Source organism: Bidens hawaiensis, unplaced genomic scaffold, assembly GCF_021521415.1.
Source record: "Bidens hawaiensis isolate Kalapana, Puna unplaced genomic scaffold, B.hawaiensis_p1.1 tig00001461_1, whole genome shotgun sequence".
Classification (NCBI taxonomy): Eukaryota; Viridiplantae; Streptophyta; class Magnoliopsida; order Asterales; family Asteraceae; genus Bidens; species Bidens hawaiensis.
The window spans coordinates 3616061-3637040 of NW_027491082.1; the positions used below are offsets into that span (position 1 = coordinate 3616061).

Sequence of the window (20980 nt, forward strand, 5' to 3'; positions counted from 1 at the left end):
CTAGGCGTTGATCACTCAACAAGTAATCTTCAAGCATTCCCTGCCTAGGCCAAGCTCTCAACGAGTCATCCCCGAGTACTCTCTAACTAAGGCCGAGCATTCCCCAACTAAGGCCGACTACTCGTAATTCCACAGTCGACCAAGTTGGCAATGCCTAGCGATTTCTGCAACTTGATATTTATTTAAAAAAATATTATATTTGCAGGAATTTAGGATTGAGAGCCAGTCAAGCATGGTATCTAAACTCGGACTCATGCTCATTTATTAAACAAACATGAATTTAGACAATGGGTCGTTTAAGCATTGTTTGTATACACTGCTAATTTGCGTACACTTTTGGAATTTTAGAATTTTTATAATTATAAAATATAGTAATAAAAAATAACTAAACTATATAAAGTTACCAGCTCGCAGTTTCATTCTATTTAAGGCTATTAAATACTCGAAGTTGAACCCAAGCTCCACCAAGTTAAATGAGACAAGCTCGACTACTCTAGTACAAACAGTATAGCAAAAATTCAGCCGCCCGAAAACTAAACCAATGAAGATTGGTCTATGAACAACGCAATTACGCAAATCATTAACTACTGTGAAAACTCTTATAAGAGAAGTGGGACCAACAGTAAGTTATCAGTAAGTATTTCCATGTTATTTGTATGTCACACATTGCTGCTCATGAAACATGTATTAAAATAACAAGATATAACGTCCCCGTAAAGTAGTTAGCTATATTAAAAAAATCACATGCTAAGCTCGAATAGGTTTAAACAAACATTTGACATATACAAAACATGGTGATACAGTCGATCATTTTACTACTTCCTATCACTTGACCGTCTTTCCTCCTCTCTTCGTCTCTGTTGCCTGTAACAAGTAAGCAATATGAATTAAGTTGATTTTCAAATCCAATTATTTGTAAATCTTTGGTGGGTAGAGTATTAGTAACAAGTAAGCACACATAACTCAAAATTTTGGTAATAAGCATGCATTATGCATTATTATTGTTACTGAAGAGGTAGGTCCCAGCAGAGCCCAGTTGGACCCGCAGGACTCACCTTGAAGAGAGACGTATGCGCAGAAACCAACTGGATCCGCAGGACCCACCATGCTCAGAGACGTGACGTCCTTACGCGCAGTACGCAAGCTGTTCCCGCAGGAAATGCCTCCCAGTGGTGAAGTACTCTGTCTGTTCCCGCAGCTGCGGATACAAGCCATCAGGGAAGGCCACCCGCGCAGCAAGGCTACACGCACAAGGCACTTAGCTCTCAATAATTCAGTTGTCACCTGAAGGAATGAGCAAAGCCGGGAACAATCCCGCACAAAGGCGGGAGGGGGAATACTCCCGCCCAAATAAGCCAGTCCGTACGATACGGGAAGATCTTCTGTACTGTACCTGACGAGGTATGGGCAAAAGATCTGACCAAAGATACGACAGCTCATTGACAACAGTATGGCGAGCAGCATGCTCTTGTACTGTATGTCACTATTAGCCGCTACCTACTCACCAACTCCTGTCATACCACGTGCATAGCCGGCAGTTGGTGGAAAAGGAATAGTACACAGCAGGCCTGGTCACTGTCAGCCGCTGCCTACCCACCAGCTACCAGCATGGCACGTGCGTAGGCCACAGTTGGTAGAACAGGAATACTATTTAGCAGGCCACACCTCCTTGGAAACCTACCTTCGGCTATAAATACCACAAATGGTATGATCATCTCATCTTATCATATCTTATCACATTATCATCATATTATACCTGATATCTGCTCTAGCAATCTCTTAATATACATTTATATTTAAAGAGCAATCTAGTCTGATTCTCACGCCGGAGGGTGGTCACAAGGAGGAACCCCCCCCCCCCCCCCCCCTTCTCAGTGACAAGCTCACGGTGTCTGTTTGGCAGGTTATCAGAAGAACCATCTTTTCTGGGTCTAACCCCTCGTGGGAAACATCTATCTAACCCCCAGGTTACCCGTAATCTGTCCGGGGTCCGGTTAGTGTTTCTTCATTGGCGCCATCCGTGCATAAAGCTAGAACTTCATTTCTTTTCAGTTTTTTCAAACTTCTGGAAAGATGGTTAAAGAAACTCCGGTAACCACAACCCCAGCTACTGGAGGGAATACCGGCGACTACACAGCCTTTACAAACACTACCCCGGTTACCCAAGCCGGGGCAAGTGAAGTAAATTTTACGAACACTACCCCAGTTACCCAAGCTGGGGCAAGTGCAGTAAAAAATCGCTCACTGGGATTCACCGATACCCAGTTAGAGAAACGAACAAGACTCCCCCGCCAAACACTCGATGAAGTTAAGGCATGGGCGGAGGCACGTCAGAAGGAATTCCAAGCTGAGTTGGACGAACGCTTGCGTTCCGTCCAACAGGCTGACGAATTCGAAGAATACTTGGACGATGACTCGGAGGAATCCGACACCGACGCGAACCCTCGCCATAGGGCAAAAGGGAAGCGTAAGAAAACGGACTCCCAGCCGAGAAGGCGTTTTGGAGAAGCCTTCAAACCAAAAAACACAGGTGGAAATCCACGTGACTTCTCCAAAACATTCAGACCAACTGTGGCCAATGCGGGAACGTCCAAATTTGCAAGGGACATTGCGGAAGCAATCGCCCCAAAAAGTGCCAAACAGATGTCCAACATCGGCACTTATGATGGTATATCTGATCCAGACGATCATTTGAACAGATTCATAGCGGGGGCAACCGTCAGCAATTGGACGGAACCTACGTGGTGTTACATGTTCCAAATGACGCTTGTTGGGCCAGCTAGAGCGTGGTTCGATCGTCTACCGGTCAACCACATCTACGACTGGGCAGACTTCCAACAGAAGTTTAGCCAACACTTCAGCCAACAACGAAAGTATACCGAGGAGCAATGGACAATCCTCAAATGCATTCGAGAGGAAGATGAATCTTTGCCAGACTTCATCACTCGCTTCAACTCAAAGAAGCTAAGTCTGGGTAACATTAGCGAAGATCTTGTTCGCGCTGCTTTTATTCAGGGCGCGAACGACCCAGAGCTCATCCGCACCTTAACGGGTAAAGATGGCATGCCATCCACATGGGATGCCATCATGACAGCAGCTAAACGCTTTGCGGAAACTGAGAGGCAACTGGGTAGAGATCTCCCACAGAGCACAAACCTCTACACCCAGAAAACAAGAGAAGACAACGTCCTTACCGCCCGATTAAACAAAAAGCGGAAGCTAGGCATTTGGCAGTCAAGGGTAAACTTTGACACCTCATCCGGCTTGCAACATCGGTTAGGCGGAAGGGATAACGTACAGTCAAACCAGAACTCCAGATGGACGCCACTCACCAAAAGCGTCACCGAGATATTCGCCACTGAGGAGCTCCCATGGCCAAAGCCTCCAATAATCCGACATCGTCACAATGCTGATCGGAGCAAATACTGTGACTTTCACAGGACAAAAGGCCACAACACTGAAGAATGCATAGACGTAAAGGACATGGTCGAAGCATTTGTCAGAGATGGGACGCTCGCGCACCTCGTGACGCAATGAACGCTGAGCAGGCTGATCCGTGTAGAACCCCAGCTGGGGAAAACACGAATAAAAATTCCAGCTTCAATGTGGAGACTACATGCTGCGTAAAGAACGAGATCCCGAACCAGGTGCATATCGGCTCGATGGCACTCCCATCCCAACAACAGGAAAGGGAGCTCAATTACACAGTTTTCATGTAGATCAATTCCAAATTTGTAAAGAAAAGGCCCAGAGCCACTTCTAATGGAAATGATTCTCCTTAGAACATCGACGCTGATGATTACATATTTATACTTTTATGAACTTTCAACACTGATGCCGGTTTTCACCGCATACATAAGTGTGAAAGTCGTTGCGTGGGGAAGGCGGCAAAACCCGCATAAACCCAAAAAACGGCAAACCTTCACGCAGGTCAGTTGAAGGGGAAAAGTTCAGTCATCCCACTAAATGAAAGTGCCGGTCTATCCGCATGAATCATGATAGAGGAAACTGAACACTAACCCATTAACAACCGCGCGTCGAACGGTCAATTTATTCAACACGAATATGCCGGTTTTCACCGCATAATTACGTGGAAAGTCGTTGCGTGGGGAAGGCAGCAAAACCCGCATAAACCCAAAAAACGGCAAACCTTCACTCAGGTCAGTTGAAGGGGAAAAGATCAGTCATCCCACTAAATGAAAGTGCCGGTCTATCCGCATGAATCATGATAGAGGAAACTGAACACTAACCCATTAACAACCGCGCGTCGAACGGTCAATTTATTCAACACGAATATGCCGGTTTTCACCGCATAATTACGTGGAAAGTCGTTGCGTGGGGAAGGCGGCAAAACCCGCATAAACCCAAAAAACGGCAAACCTTCACGCAGGTCAGTCATAGGTAAACTTTGGTCAACTAAATGAAAGTGCCGGTCCTAACCGCACAAATCATGAGAGGAAACCGAACCTATTGACAACCGCGCGTCGAACGAGAGAATTTCTAACAAAAGGATGAGGAAAACCTACACGCAGGTCAGATGTAGGTAAAGTTTAGCCATCCTACTAAGTGCAAGTGACGGTCCTACCCGCACAATCACGAAAGAGGAAGCAAAACTTCAACCTATTATCTACCACGTTCAAAGGTTAACCTATCCTAAACACTTAGAAATTTCAAAAAAGATGAGGAAAACCTACACGCAGGTCAGATGTAGGTAAAGTTCCTACTAAGTGCAAGTGACGGTCCTACCCGTACAATCACGAAAGAGGAAGCAAAACTTCAACCTATTATCTACCACGTTCAAATGTTAACTTATTCTAAACACTTGGAAAATTGCTAATTTAAACTAAAGTATGCAAGTCATATAACGTTTATAAAGCAAGGAATCCAAAGTAGCGGTCTTACCCGCACAAAGATTTATATTTCACAAAGATTCATTACAAGAATGGCCGGGTAACTACCCGCTTACAAGAAAATAAATCTATACAAGCTAAACCTATCCTAACAGTGGGAAGGGATCTTCAGGATCAGGCTTCAGGGCCACTTCCACTTGGACCAGCACCATCAGTAGAGCGTGGCAGTTTAAGGAAAGCTTTAAGGATAGCTAGCCCATCATCAGCAGCAGCAACTTGGTTCACCTTCTCCACCACCGGATGCGGGAAGGCGGCATACTGATTCACTGCTTGGTCATAAACAGCTTCAGTATCAACATTATACAAAGGGAAGTTGGAAGGCGGGATGCCTTTCTCAACGAACCCTAGACCAAGCAGGAAGCCGGCCTTTTCCCCATCCTCGTGAGAAGCGTTGAGGGCTGCGCTCATAGCATCGTCATAAGACGTCTCAGCAAAGACCCGATGCACAACCTACAAAAAAGAAAATACAAGTATCAGAACCTTTTCTATTTACAAAGAAAAGCGTAAAGACAAAAAGCATACCTGAGACAACGCTTCTCGAAGAAGCCATTCCTTGGCAACCAGAGCTTCTTGGAGGGCGGCTTGAGCTTGGGTACAGGCGCGTTCGGCTTCACTTTTATTAAGATTGGCAAGCAACACTTCCTTTGCAGCAGCCTCTTCGACGCCCTTTAGCTTCCGCTCAGTGTGGTCAAGCACGCCCCTCTGGTCCAGGATCTCTTGGAGCTTCTTCGCGTCCTCCATCGCCAAGGCATCATGAGCCTGCTGGAGAGCCTCTAATTTGGCTTTAAGCTCTTCATTCTCCATGCGTAGAGGCTCAGCAACAGCTTCAGCCTTGGTGGCCCTTTCAGTTGCGTTCCTAGCAGTTTCCTTAGCCAGCCGAAGCTGTTCATTAACAGCTTGGGCAGCCTTGGAACGGGCCTCGAGACGGGCCTGAACCTCAACTTCAAGGGCCTTGAACGCCTTCTCTTTTTCCGCAGCCACTGCGGTAAGCCTTTGGTTCTCCTCCCGGACAGCCCGCGCCTAAGCTACTTCTTTAATGCGAGCTGCTTTTAACTTGTCGTTTTCACGACAAAGCAGCTCGACGCGCGACTGCACCGGGCCAGGAGAACCCGAAGCTCATTGGTTAGCCTACCCTCCTGGTAGCTAGCCATGGCTTCCCCCAACGCACCACTAGGAGCAGCGTGACGAGCCCACTCCACGCACTCCACAGGGGTGCGAAGGGTTGTTCCTCGGCGAATGTTCCATCGTGGAACATACACTTCATTGGAATCCGACACTGCAAAAAACAAAAAGCAGTTAGGAAAAGATGATAAATATATATATATATATATATATATATATATATATATATAATAGGCCAAAAGAACCCTACGCACCTGTAGGGTCAATAACAGGCCGATAGCCGCCAAACCCATCACCTGAACCCAAGGGAAATCCATCCAAGAGGTCAGGCAGATGGGAAGGAGGCAGAGGTTGGCGATAAGCCCCATGCATACCTGAAGGATCGGCCGTCGTTGCCGATGACGGAGGAGGCATGGTAAAGGCCGCCGCGGCCGCCGCTGCGGAATCTGCAGCAAAAGTAACCGCCGGCTCGGTGAAAGATGCGGTAAAAATGGCACTCACAGCCGGCGGTGACGTCATCACAGCTGGAACAGTCGGCTCAAAGGAGTGAGCAATTGAACCAGCGGAAGCAGGCGCAGGCGCCTGGGTCGTCGCCTCAGGTAGGCTGACCAAGCCTACCGTCATGGGCGGAGGGGTACTCTGCGCTCCACCCTGGAATGCGTCAACATCCACGCCTGCACAAAGAAGATAAGTATTAATGATGGAAAACTATGAAGTTTAAGAAAGGAAGTTTGTACTTACGGGTTTTCTTGAGCCTGAAAGTGCGGACGGGCGGGGATGAACCCGATGGAGCCGGCCTCTTCACGCGGGTCACCGTTGTCATCCTGGGCTCTCCGGAAGTGACAATCGTCGTAGCCTCCGGAGCGGTGGTCTTATCACCACCGGATTCCCCGCCACCTCTTCGCTCTCGGTCTCCGAATCAGACCGAGGCACCGGATCGTCAGTGGAGGCCACCTTCTCCTTCCCCTTCCCGCCGGCAGCCTTCTTCTTCCGCACCAACGGAGGACCATCTGCGGATTCCTCATCAGAACATACGATTAGAGGAATTCCAGCAGAGGTTTCAACATTGAGGGGTCGAGGGTTGAATAGCGCCTTACCTGGCCGCCTGGCGCTCAGGATCTCGTGGCCTAGCGGGTAGACCTCCACGAACCGATCCGTCGTTTGTTCTAGGATGGGCAACTCGTTCTCGTCTAGAGCGCGAGTACCCATCCGAGCGGGACCGTCAGCCTCCCGCGGGTACATGAGCGACTGCAAGTCGTTCCCCTCTGAAATAAACAGGAAAGAAGTTAGAAAAGATTCTAAATCAACAAAAAGAAACAAAGCATACCGTAAGGAACAGAGTTCGAACCGTATTCGAGGACGATCGGAATCTTTCGCGCATCCGCATCCTTCCACACCCGGCTCATCCCGAGCATCACCATCCCGGACTCCGCAAACCGGTAAACCGGAGATTGGACTCGGGATATCTTCGAGAACCATTCCGCCTCCTGGTAGTTGGAGGCGTGAAGGCTGGGAAGTGCTTGCCCATTCTTGAATTTCATGGCAAGGGGGATGGCGCGAGCGGAGATGTAGAAGAACTCCCGCTTCCACAAGCGAAGACTGCGCTCGGTTGCACAAATCTTTAAACCCTTAATCCGGGTTATCAGCGTATACCACCCCTGGATGCACCTCCAAGAGTAGAAGGTCATCAGGCGGTCAACATAGGGCTCAATGCCCAGAATCCGGCACACCCACTCGAAGTGCCGAATCTTGGCAATCGCCATCGGGTGCACCTCGGTCAGGTGCACACCGTGCCTCTCAAGGACACGGTACACAAACTTTGTCAATGGGAACCTAAGATTCCCATAAACAAAGAATGCAGCATATACCCCGATCTTGCCTCTGGGGGCATCGTACACCGTCTGATGGGGTTCAGGAAACTCAGGCTCGAGAGACTCGAGCATGAACTTCCTGACGACGTACTGATACAGATCGACAGGCAGAGCACACTGGCACTCGCCAGCGGTACTCTTGTCATCGGCTGAAGATTCGAGATCACGAGACGACATCTTGCAGATATGAAAGAAGAAAACGATTTCAAGGGAATGCTCGACTGAAAAGATGAGTATTCGCCGAAAATCGTTTTGAAGATGAAGAGAAGTGAAAGTGTGGATTACAAAGAACCCTCTCCCCCTTTATATACTAATCGCAATTAATGCGATGCATTTAATGCGGAAGAGAGAGAAATCGAAGGTGCAATGAAACTATGACACGTGGAAAAAAGCAAGCTGGCAACAGCTGTTGACAGGACGCGTACCATTAATTTCGCGGCCACGCGCCCGAAAAATCGCGCCCACGCGCCTGAATAAGCGTCTGGAATGACCATGTACTGTCATGTCACCATAACTTCCTGCACGTCCTGACACAGTCAGAAGAAACCGTCGCACGACGTTTCAGAGGTTTGGACTGTTCTTATCCTTTCACCAACTCTTCGAATTTCAAAATTCAAAAAGATTCAAAAGTAAGCGGGAAAATACCCCTTACCTTGGCAACCAAGTAACCATAAGACGGATGCGGGTACAGTGTTAAGGCAAAACCCTTCACATACCTAGCACCCGCAGGGAATTAAAGCCAAGAATACCTCGGCAACCAAGTAACCATAAGACGGATGCGGGTACAGTGTTAAGGCAAAACCCTTCACATACCTAGCACCCGCAGGGAATTGAAGCCAAGAATACCTTGGCAACCAAGTAACCATAAGACGGATGTGGGTACAGTGTTAAGGCAAAACCCTTCACATACCTAGCACCCGCAGGGAATTGAAGCCAAGAATACCTCGGCAACCAAGTAACCATAAGACGGATGCGGGTACAGTGTTAAGGCAAAACCCTTCACATACCTAGCACCCGCAGGGAATTGAAGCCAAGAATACCTCGGCAACCAAGTAACCATAAGACGGGTGCGAGTACAGTGTTAAGGCAAAACCCTTCACATACCTAGCACCCGCAGGGAATTGACGCCAGGAATACCTTGGAAGTAAAGTAACCGTAAGACGAGCGCGGGTACAGTGTCAAGGCAAAACCCTTCACATACCTAGCGCTCCGCAGGGAATTGAAACCAAGAAGGTCTTCTGGGCAATGCTTGCGGAAACGGAAATAACATCCCCGCATAGCGGGAACGTCGAAAACTACATTGTTTGAAGCTCCAGGATGGAATTGGTGGTTTTAACATAATTGATCACTATGTTCAAAACTACCAAAACCTCATGGAGAATCCACACAAGTGGGACTCAACGCTCCCGACTTGCGAGGAGGTTACAGACCTACCCGCATCATACCCAAAGATCAAGCAGGAAAGTAGGGAATTTCTGCAAGTGACATAAGGACTTCCGCGGGAAGAATCCCCATGGAAAACCTTAAAACTAAACCCTTTTCAAAACCCTTTGCTTAAGTCCAAAAGTTCACCTCACTTTATTAAACATTCATGAGAAGAACATTGGACTGGGGGGACTTGAAGAGGTAGGTCCCAGCAGAGCCCAGTTGGACCCGCAGGACTCACCTTGAAGAGAGACGTCTGCGCAGAAACCAACTGGATCCGCAGGACCCACCATGCTCAGAGACGTGACGTCCTTACGCGCAGTACGCAAGCTGTTCCCGTAGGAAATGCCTCCCAATGGTGAAGTACTCTGCCTGTTCCCGCAGCTGCGGATACAAGCCATCAGGGAAGGCCACCCGCACAGCAAGGCTACATGCACAAGGCACTTAGCTCTCAATAATTCAGTTGTCACCTGAAGGAATGAGCAAAGCCGGGAACAATCCCGCACAAAGGCGGGAGGGGGAATACTCCCGCCCAAATAAGCCAGTCCGTGCGATACGGGAAGATCTTCTGTACTGTACCTGACGAGGTATGGGCAAAAGATCTGACCAAAGATACGACAGCTCATTGACAACAGTATGGCGAGCAGCATGCTCTTGTACTGTATGTCACTATTAGCCGCTACCTACTCACCAACTCCTGTCATACCACGTGCATAGCCGGCAGTTAGTGGAAAAGGAATAGTACACAGCAGGCCTGGTCACTGTCAGCCGCTGCCTACCCACCAGCTACCAGCATGGCACGTGCGTAGGCCACAGTTGGTAGAACAGGAATACTATTCAGCAGGCCACACCTCCTTGGAAACCTACCTTCGGCTATAAATACCACAAATGGTATGATCATCTCATCTTATCATATCTTATCACATTATCATCATATTATACCTGATATCTGCTCTAGCAATCTCTTAATATACATTTATATTTAAAGAGCAATCTAGTCTGATTCTCACGCCGGAGGGTGGTCACAAGGAGGAACCCCCCCCCCTTCTCAGTGACAAGCTCACAGTGTCTGTTTGGCAGGTTATCAGAAGAACCATCTTTTCTGAGTCTAACCCCTCGTGGGAAACATCTATCTAACCCCCAGGTTACCCGTAATCTGTCCGGGGTCCGGTTAGTGTTTCTTCAGTTACGAATCTTGTCTTTGACAATGTCTATTTTGCATACATAAAGATGAAGAAAAAAAAGTAAAACTTTGGTACAGAAGACTCACGCGAAGGCTGTGTACCCAGTGGCAGCAGATAAGTATGCCGACCCGACACTTGATATAGGGTCCTGCCCACTTGGATGCCTTCTGTCCCCATCGACCTGATAAACAAAACATGTATACAACTTAGCTTATTGTAGAAAGTAGGAACTGCTATATAGTTAGTTTGCAAAAAGCAGAAATGTTACCTTATCCCACTTAGACTTCTTATTGGGTCTACCCTCTAGGGTCCCGGTAGCTGAAACAGGATTTGAAGCACTGACAGGTAACGGTGGCACAGCTGCAGATACTGGCATGACTTTTGGTGTTGGAATAGCAGCAGCTAGTGCAGACTGTGTTCCAGCCGACAGAAAATCAATCTTTTGGTTTTTCTTTTTCTCTTGCTCTTTTCTCTCTGCCTCCCTCTTCAGATCAGCCTCTGTTCAAAATTAATAAACAATGATGTGTAGGCCAAAGAGTGTAAAACAAGCCAAGCCACTCAAGAGCTACTCAATCAGTCAAGCTTAAACTAGGTCGAGAATAAAAATAAACCTGTTTAAAAATGAGCCCAAGCTTCACTTGTTGAGCTCAAACCGGCTTGCAAGCCTAAATGAGCCCACTATTTGTGTAACTATTATTTAAAACATTAGCTATATGTTTCTATGCGCCCTGCTTACGGTGCGCGCATATAATGTATATATGTGTGAACCCTCGGGTGGGCCAAAGTGAAATTGCACTAATTTTGACGTTATTTTACTAATCTCATGAAAATAACGTTAAAAATGACGTAAGGTTAATCAGGCATCATGTGGTGGCGTTGATAGCCGAAAGACAAGGGTACATGCACTAATCAGCCGGTGTGCCGATGGTTGAGTGTTATGTGCCTTATGTCCAAGGCTTGATGCAAAACTACTATCGAGCCGGGGGTCTCACCCGAAGCAGCCTCTCTATTCCTACGGGGTAGAGGTAAGGTTGTCTACATCTTACCCTCCTCAGACCCTACCATAGCTTTGCTATTGGTGGGATATACTGAGTACGATGATGATGATGATAGCTATATGTTTCTATAATAACTATTATTATATACAAAAATAGAGCTCAAAACCAACCAAGCTCAAGCTCTGCTCTGTTAGGCTCGCTTACACCCCTATACGGGTTTAGGGCTATACCACAAAATTGGGAGTCAAAAACATTTAAAGTAAATTGCCTTTTCTTTATCCTTTTTTATTAATTATTTTTAAGACGGCAGTAAATTGCCTACCTAATCTGAAAATATATCAATCTGTAAAAAAATAAAACATAAACTTTTATGGCTCAAGCACTAAGCAGTTAACGCGGAAAAATATCGGATATCGGTCAAGGACCGATATCCGAGATATCGGTTATCACAGTGAGATATCGATGGGATATTGGTAATTTTTAATATCATGTAAAATTCATATATATAGCAATTTAACACTAATAATTCAGTATAGTCTCCTACCATTAACAAATTAACCTTTTGCAAATTAAAAAACACTAACAAGCAAGTAAGAATTGATTAAGACTTAAAACAATAACATTGAACACTAAAAGTTGATAATTAAGACATAAAACACTGATATCGGGAATATCGGTGATATATCGGTTAAATATTAGTCCAATATCGGTCAATATCGTTGATATTATCGATACCGATATTCTGACTTATATATCGCCAAGGGACCAATAACCGATATATCACTGATACATCGGCGGTATCGACTGCATAGCTCAAGCATTTGACGACCCAACTCGAGCCCAACATTTCAGTTCGTCTACAACCCTAGGTGGGCATCAAAAGCATTTGCAGTAAATCACTTTTTTTAATTTTTTTAAGAAGGGCAGTAAATTACCTATCTCATCATAATAATCAGCCGGGTCATAACCATGAGGATCAAAAACATGTTTGCTAAAACAAGATCCAATCTGATCAATATCCTGATAGGTAACAGCATGTAGCAAGAAGTCGGGGTTGCGGTATTCTTTCCTATTGCGCACTTCAGAATTAAAGCTTCTCCCAGTTTTTTTCTTCAACAAAATAAACTTTGTAATCTTTTCTTGGAGTTCATCCGAACACTTGGTTGTTGGTGGCGGTGGGAGAAACTTGTCCAGTGGATTCATTTCCTTGCTGTCATCTTCAGTACTAATATTATTAAAACATTCTTCAGCCTCTGCACGTTCTGTTTCATTTCCCTTATTGTTATTCAATGCATCAGATTGTGATTGATCAGATGACTGAGGAGGAGTTGATTGTGTGTTTGGTGTTGTAGTTCCTTGTGGTGTTCCTGCACATGAAGATGTTTATAAACTTATTAAAGATAATACTTACTATTTGTTAATCACCTGAACACTAGAAAGTACGATAGTAAAAGGAATAAAGCTTCATGCACAACCTAAAAAGCTTTAAGAACAACCTGATAAGCACAAATATATGCAAATACCTAAGAGTAGAACCTAAGAAACATAATAGAAAAGCTAGGAAGCATGTTTCGTACTCCACAAATGCATAAAAATGCCTCAAGCTACTGCAAACCTTAACTGTATATTATATATTTATGTCTAATCTATCTCATCACTATCATTCTTATTGCTACATGATCACACCTTACCAAGTTAGCATCAAAGGTGTAAATGATATCTGACAGCAAATAAAGCGCAAACATATTATCATGATATTACACAAACATATGACAAGAGACATATTGCAAACCCATAAGCACGTACCATTTACAGTTTGAAGCTCTGCACCAAACATCACTCGACCTGCTGCTTTTATTTCCCCTTCCTGCAATACAAACCACAAAAAAAAGACCTATCAGAACAAAAAAAAATGACAGTGCTACTGCTAAGAGCTAATCAATCTGTAAACTGAATACTGAGGTCCTGCCCTGCTTGTTAAAACGCATCAGCTAACCTAAACAAAATCTTCGTTTTAACACTCAAGAGCAAGTACAATCTCATACTATGTTATCAAAGGCCCTTCAAACGTGCGCCTAGGCGCGGCGCAAAGAAAGCTCCCCGCTGCCATTCTGATCCGTCGACCTTCGATTGAGATTTCAGGCAGATTTTGGTAAGATTCTAGCCAAATCCTAAAAATTCCAGCAAACTTCTGCAAATTGCTGGGAAACTGGTCTAAAACATCCAAAAATGACCTGGAAGGCTGGAACCAACCTAAAATAGCTACTAAACAAGCCTAAAACATGTCTATACCCCCCTCCCCCAACCCAAAAAAATGGTATGCTCATGCTACGCACCTTGCTTATCCCGTACTCTTCGCTTTTTAAGCGCCTTATGCCAAGGCCCAAGGCTCACACTCTGCGCCATGCACCTTTGACCACAATCATCTTATACAACAGAAACTGGATTCTAGTAAAGCTGTGTTATTGATAATGTTAATACTTTGTGCATTGGTATTCACACTAAACTATCTAAAATATTATTGCTCATATTACACATCAACACTTCCTTAGCTGATCAACTGAAAGATTCACATATCATATCTAATTACAATCAAAAGACTCAATTAAGCACCATAACCTAAACAGATGCAAGTTCTAATTCAAATTGAAATTATGGCTATAATAATAATAATAATAATAATAATAATAATAATAATAATAATAATAATAATAATAATAATAAGCATAACAGTACCTCAGGTTCAGGTGACAGAGCAGCTTCATCATGTCCATAATCAACAATAGTTAAAGTCTCCTTCCTACTTGAAGAAACGTGGATCGGCTCACTGGTAGACGATCAACTTTCCTCGGGTGTGAGTATGCTATTTCACCGATGGTTCTCTGGAGTATGAATTCTTCCACCTACAAAACGAGCAGCACCGTGAACTTACCCCTCAGAAAGGGACAGGGGGGTCCTCTTTGGGGTAACCCTCCGGTGTGAGAATAAGAGATTGTAGGAGAAGATAATAATAATCTGAGAGTGAGTAAGGAATTGGAATGTATTTTCTTGCTTACCTCCCCTTGTGGAGGTGGTGTGGTATTTATAGTGTTAGGGTTTCCAATGATTGGGCTCAGATCCCATTAGGGCATTTTTTGGCCTCCTCCTGTTGCTTTGCGCCACGTGTCCTTAGGACACCTGGTGCTTTTTCATTGATTATTCTCTGACCCAGGTATTTCACCTGACCCATTTGCTGAGTTGTCCACCTTTCATTGGCAGCTGTCAACATCAGCATATTCTTATTCCTTAAAGGATACCTTCTGGAAGGTTGTCTGACGAGCACAATCAAGGTTGTCCTTATCCTGATTTGGATAAGGACGAGGTTGATTATGTGCACGTGTGATATGCGCCTATCCTGAGGATGCGCGAGGTCTTCTCTTTATTCTCACGCGCAGATGTTTCATGCGCAGATGTGATATGCGCCACTCGCAGATGTGATATGCGTGAGCATGTGATATACGCCACGCGCAGATGCGCCATGCGCAGATGTGATATGCGTGAGCATATATGGTGCGTGAGCATGTGATACGCGTGAGCATATGTGATGCGTGAGCATATGTGATATGCGCCATGCGCATAGGTTTTGGCTTTGTGCCTTCATGATATCTTGATTTCAAGCCTCTTGTCTATATCTTGTGGGTTGACCCGCCCCGCTCGATGTTAAGGCGGGTACATACCTCTTCAAGCCCCCCCAGTCTAATGTGTGTCTTGTCTCGCGCGAGCGAGGTAAGATATATATTAGACTTAATAGTTCTCTTTTAATAGGGTTTGTCTTTTCCTTTTTTATTTCTCATCGTTGCGCGAAATTCTATCCTTTTGGTTGAAATGAATCGTCCATGTACGTGGTTGGTTGGTGCTGACATGCGTCAGAGATGGAGACATGTGTCAGACTTTTCGTGTGCTCGAGGTGCTACAGTTGCCTTACATGTCCCCTCACACAGTGTCAGGAACACGTGTCGCGCTCGCGCTGGCCTGCACCTGTGAGTGGGGGCGTGTGAACTCTGATCAGTACCTGTTTCGTTCCCTTTTATGTCCCCTCACACAGTGTCAGGAACACGTGTCGCGCTCGCGTTGGCCTGCACCTGCGAGTGGGGGCGCGTGAACTCTGATCAGTGCCTGTTTCTCTCTCTCCTGGGCCTATAAAAGCAAGTCTTTTGAGTTGTTATTCTTCATCTTCATTGTTATTTCAGAGCTTTTTCTTTCCTTCCATTTTTATTCCGATTAAGAGCCTGTCTTTTGCTTCCAGATTTCCGTTCTTGAAGTAACCTCTGTTTGATTCACAGTTCTATGTCTGATAACCCAGACGCCACAATCTCCCCCAGCAAACGCCGTGTAAAATCATTAGTCATGTCCACTTTGAAGAAGACCGGCAAGGGAAAACGGGCTGCTGAGGCCTCGTCGGAGGAGGTGGGGAAAGGCAAGACAGTGAAGAGGTGGGATGGGATTCCCTGCAAGTTGAGACAGTCTGATTTCGACAGTCTCATCGCCTCTCAGGGTTTTCTCCCTGAGTACGGCTGTATGCTCCCGGCGGCCGGGCAAACGGCGGCAGATCCGCCCACCGGCTATATCTCCTTATACTGCCATATTTTCACTCACTGCAACCTTCGTCTCCCGATGACAAGGTTTATGGGTGCGCTGCTTAAATTTCATGGGATTCACATATCCCAAGTCCATCCTTTTGGACTTGTGCGCATGACTCATTTTGAGTTCATGTGCAAAGCTCAGCGCGATGAGCCCACCCCTCGGCGCTTTCAATATTTTTATAAGCCAAAAATCCAAGATTCTTGGTTCTCGTTCATTCCTCGCAGTCAGAAGGTCAAGTGCTGCACTGTTTCCTTCAAAAGCCTTCATGACTGGTCTGAGAAATTTTTTTATATTAAGGCTGGTGTGGTTCCCATCCGCATGACCATGCGCGCGATCACCTCTGCGCCCGCGGATGAGAATGTTCTTAAAAACCCAACTGGCGCATGGGTTAATAAGTTGTCTGCTGAACCATCCCCCGCCAAGAATATTTGCGAGGAGGCGCTGGTGGGGGTTGGTATGAGCAGGAGGTGGACCGACAGCGCGACTGAGCCTGTTATCCAAGTTGATGGCTTATGTGAGTTATTAGCTCATTGCATTATTTCTGCGCGAATATAATTCGTTTTGCTGATATCATTTGTCTTGTTTTATGCAGTAAGCAAGGAGTATGTCCATGCCACCTATGATGAGCATATGGAGGGTGGCTCTGTCGCGCTGGGCGCTGGGGAAGTTGGTTTCCCCGATCGCTTCGATGATATGTTCATCCCTGTTGATTTGGGATTTTGCTTTGACAGCGATGCGCCTGGTAGGCCTTTGTACTTATGCTTATGCCTTTAGAATACCAAATTTGGTTAACATTTCTGTTGCACGCATTGTAGATGCGCTCGAGAACTATGAGCTGGAGCTCGCGGAAGAAGAGGTGGAGGAGGAAGCTGAGGTGCCACAACTCAAGCGTAAAGCTAAAGGGAAAACTGGCGCAGGGGCCAGTAAAAAACAGAAGAAAAATGATGCCCCTGTTGCTCAGGATCCTCCTACTCAAGCGAAGGGACTTAAGAAAACCAAGGGGTTTACCTCCAAGGTTTCCTTGTCTTCTTTGCCTCAAGGTGTGGGCAGTCCTCCTGTCCACACGAGGTATGGTGCCGCCACCTCCTCTCTTCGCGCGGCGGAAAAGGGAAGCGGCGCTGCGCCTGCTGTTTCCTCTTCAACAGGTATACTTTATACTTTATGGTTTTATGAGCGTGATTCCGATAGAGTTATTAATGAATCTTTGCTCACTCAAATGTTTGTAGAGCCGGCGACCTTGGTGGATCAACCTCAGGCGCAACAAGGTACCGAGGCTGCGCCGAAGGTTGCTTTGAAGTCCCCTGTTTTATCCTCGAAAAGGGGGAAAATGGACTTCATGGCGATGTTTAACTCGCGAACGGCGGTGCGCCAAGGTATATATTACGCTTTTATTTTCTGACTTTTTTCTTTTAGATCAAGTCATGAATCATTTCTCTTTATTTTCTGACTTTTTTCTTTTGTACAGATCCATATCGGCTTTGGCCCCAGGCGCTGTGTTCATGTGCGCGCGGAGCTGTGAGCCTCCTGCATGAGTATCTCGCGTCTTCCTCATGCTGTGCACTTCTTCATCACTAAAATCAGCGTGTTCAGTGTGAGCAGAGTGATCATCTTCCGGCGCGCGCGCCCTTTTTGTTGTTCCTTGAATGGTTTGCTTATCAAACGCGAGCCTTTGTGTTAAGTCGACTAACTTTTTGTGTTTGACCAGCTCATTGTATTTGTCCATTAAACGTCGTTGTTCGTTTATGAGTCATTCTTTAGGGTCATTGGTTTCAACTTCTGGACCCATTGGTCCTTTTTGTTTCGCGCCAGTCAGATTTTGGAACGTGAGATCGTCTGGAGGAGTTTCAGTCTGGCTATGAGGAGTTGTGATGAAGGGATGGTTACTGGTGGTGCGCGCAGAATCACGCGGCACCCTCAAAAACTGCTATCCCTCATTAACATCCTCAAGCTCAATATCCTCCAGAACTTGATCGCTGTTTCGAACACCAGAAACCATGGTGAAGTTTTTCAGAGAGAACTGATGAGATGGTGATTTTGTTGCCGTTGTAACAGGTGATGGCGCCAATGAAGAAACGTGGATCGGCTCACTGGTAGACGATCAACTTTCCTCGGGTATGAGTATGCTATTTCACCGATGGTTCTTCGGAGTATGAATTCTTCTACCTACAAAACGAGCAGCACCGTGAACTTACCCCTCAGAAAGGGACAGAGGGGTCCTCTTTGGGGTAACCCTCCGGTGTGAGAATAAGAGATTGTAGGAGAAGATAATAATAATCTGAGAGTGAGTAAGGAATTGGAATGTATTTTCTTGCTTACCTCCCCTTGTGGAGGTGTTGTGGTATTTATAGTGTTAGGGTTTCCAATGATTGGGCTCAGATCCCATTAGGGCCTTTTTGGCCTCCTCCTGTTGCTTTGCGCCACGTGTCCTTAGGACACCTGGTGCTTTTTCATTGATTATTCTCTGACCCAGGTATTTCACCTGACCCATGTGCAATCACGTGGTAGCACATGGGTTTTGCTGAGTTGTCCACCTTTCATTGGCAGCTGTCAACATCAGCATATTCTTATTCCTTAAAGGATACCTTCTGGAAGGTTGTCTGACGAGCACAATCAAGGTTGTCCTTATCCTGATTTGGATAAGGACGAGGTTGATTATGTGCACGTGTGATATGCGCCTATCCTGAGGATGCGCGAGGTCTTCTCTTTATTCTCACGCGCAGATGTTTCATGCGCAGATGTGATATGCGCCAGCATATGTAATATGCGCCACGCGCAGATGCGCCACGCGCAGATGTGATATGCGTGAGCATATATGATGCGTGAGCATGTGATATGCGCCACGCGCAGATGTGATATGCGTGAGCATATATGGTGCGTGAGCATGTGATACGCGTGAGCATATGTGATGCGTGAGCATATGTGATATGCGTGAGCATATGTGATGCGTGAGCATATGTGATATGCGCCATGCGCATAGGTTTTGGCTTTGTGCCTTCATGATATCTTGATTTCAAGCCTCTTGTCTATATCTTGTGGGTTGACCCGCCCCGCTCGATGTTAAGGCGGGTACATACCTCTTCACTACTAATAACTTGTTGAACCGGAGGTGACGTCAGCTTCTGAACAGAAACCAGCGTCGTATTATCATTAACAGAATTGAAACACACAGTATCAGTATTAACGGCCTCCGAGTCATCTTCTTCCATGTTCGTAACGGCGTCAGTGTTATTCTCCGGGAGGATATCGTGTTCGCTGTCGTCGTTATCTTCTTCCATATCGTCGTCGTCTTCGTCGCCGTACATCGAGAGTAAGGCGATGCCTTCGGATTCCTTCTTCTTCGAAGCCATCGGAAAAATATTGATTGGAGTTGGTAACAGTACACTGGATCGCAAAGGGTTGTAGAATGATATATAATTAGGGTAAACAAGAACCCACGGGTCTAAACGGGTCACGAGTATGGGTTTCGTCTCAGGTTTTGGTCCAAGTGGTTTGTTGATTTTAGCTGTGTTGGTTCCGTAGACAGACCTTTATCTAATGAATTGATGAAACTTTTAATCAATTGGACTGAAATTGTTATAATACGAAAATTTAATAGACTCAAATTGTTAAAGGTTTGTCGATTTGACCAAAAGACTTAAAATCAATAATGCACATGGACCAAAATAGGAGTTTTTTTTTGTTAAGAAAAAGACTTATTGTAGGATGTAGGCGAAGAGTTGGTGAACGTTTCGTTAGGAAGTACCTTTAATAAATGAACAAATACAAATAAGGGATTTTGTTTGTTAGGTTAAACGAACAAACGTAAACAGATATCGTGTTTGTTTGTTTATGTTTGTGAATGCTCAATAACGTGTTCTTTTATGTTTATTCGTGTTCGTTTATTTAAAGGTTTTTATGTTTATTTTTTATTGGTTTTAATTTTTGAAAATTTTAAATCTTGGTTATACAATACGCATCTGTCAACATTCCTCGTTTGACCATTACAATTTCGGTTTGTTTTAAAAGTTGACAAACTTCTTAATATTTGAGTTGATTATGTTTATGTAATTAACTCAGTGTGAAGTATGTTTGGATAATTATGTTAAGTACTTAAATATATTTGGTGGATCTGCGCAACGTTTGTGATGAAAATGTAGATTTTATTCTAAAGTGAATATATGTATGTTCGTGAACATTTGTTTGTGTCCATTTACGTCCAGTAAGTGTTCGTAAATATGCTTTTCAATAATAAACGAATGTAAACAAAGCCTTGTTTCTGTTCATTTGAGTCATTTGGAGCACTGATAATTATAACAAACTAGATTTTCTATCCGGCGCGTTGCGCCGGGGCAGTTGACAAAAACCCAGCATTGAAACCCGGGCGTTGGTAAAACCCGAGCATTACTACGATGAGTTGACACGAATTCAGTCAATATCAACTTAAGGTATCGGAATTAAAACAAAAGGGTCGGTAAAACTCGTGCGTTGTGGTGGTGAGTCGGTAAAACCTGAGCGTTGTTGGTCTCGGGATTTGTGGTGGTAAATCGACACAAATTTAATTTGTTTCAGTTATGCTCGTTACGATACCGGAACTACGAAACAAAATAAAAATACAAAAAAAAAAAAACTTTGTCAAATGTCAGACCATCACCTGGACCAATAAGCTGCTAGCGTCGCCAAACTTTCAAATTATATATATTAGATAATAGATAATTAACATGTGATTACATGTTCTTTGTACTCGGGCTTATAGGGAAAAGGTATTGGGCCACAGTGGTGGATCCGTCATCATTTAGCCCAAAATAATTCAAGGGTCACTTTTATAGCCTGCCATCAACAGTATGTAAAAAATGAAAAATGATACCAAT

At 45.1% G+C, this 20980-nt stretch overlaps 1 protein-coding gene across 1 annotated transcript; it reads right to left on the reverse strand.

The window, feature by feature from the left end:
• Positions 1-678: 678 nt before the first annotated feature.
• Positions 679-19533, reverse strand: LOC143577284 (uncharacterized). Its single transcript, XM_077061155.1, has 7 exons — positions 19208-19533; positions 14247-14303; positions 13317-13377; positions 12446-12877; positions 10781-11010; positions 10599-10693; positions 679-864 (listed from the first exon to the last, which is right to left on the reverse strand). Exons 1-7 carry the CDS (start codon positions 19478-19480, stop codon positions 816-818), a joined length of 1197 nt encoding a protein of 398 aa, XP_076917270.1. The 5' UTR covers positions 19481-19533; the 3' UTR covers positions 679-815.
• Positions 19534-20980: the final 1447 nt, after the last annotated feature.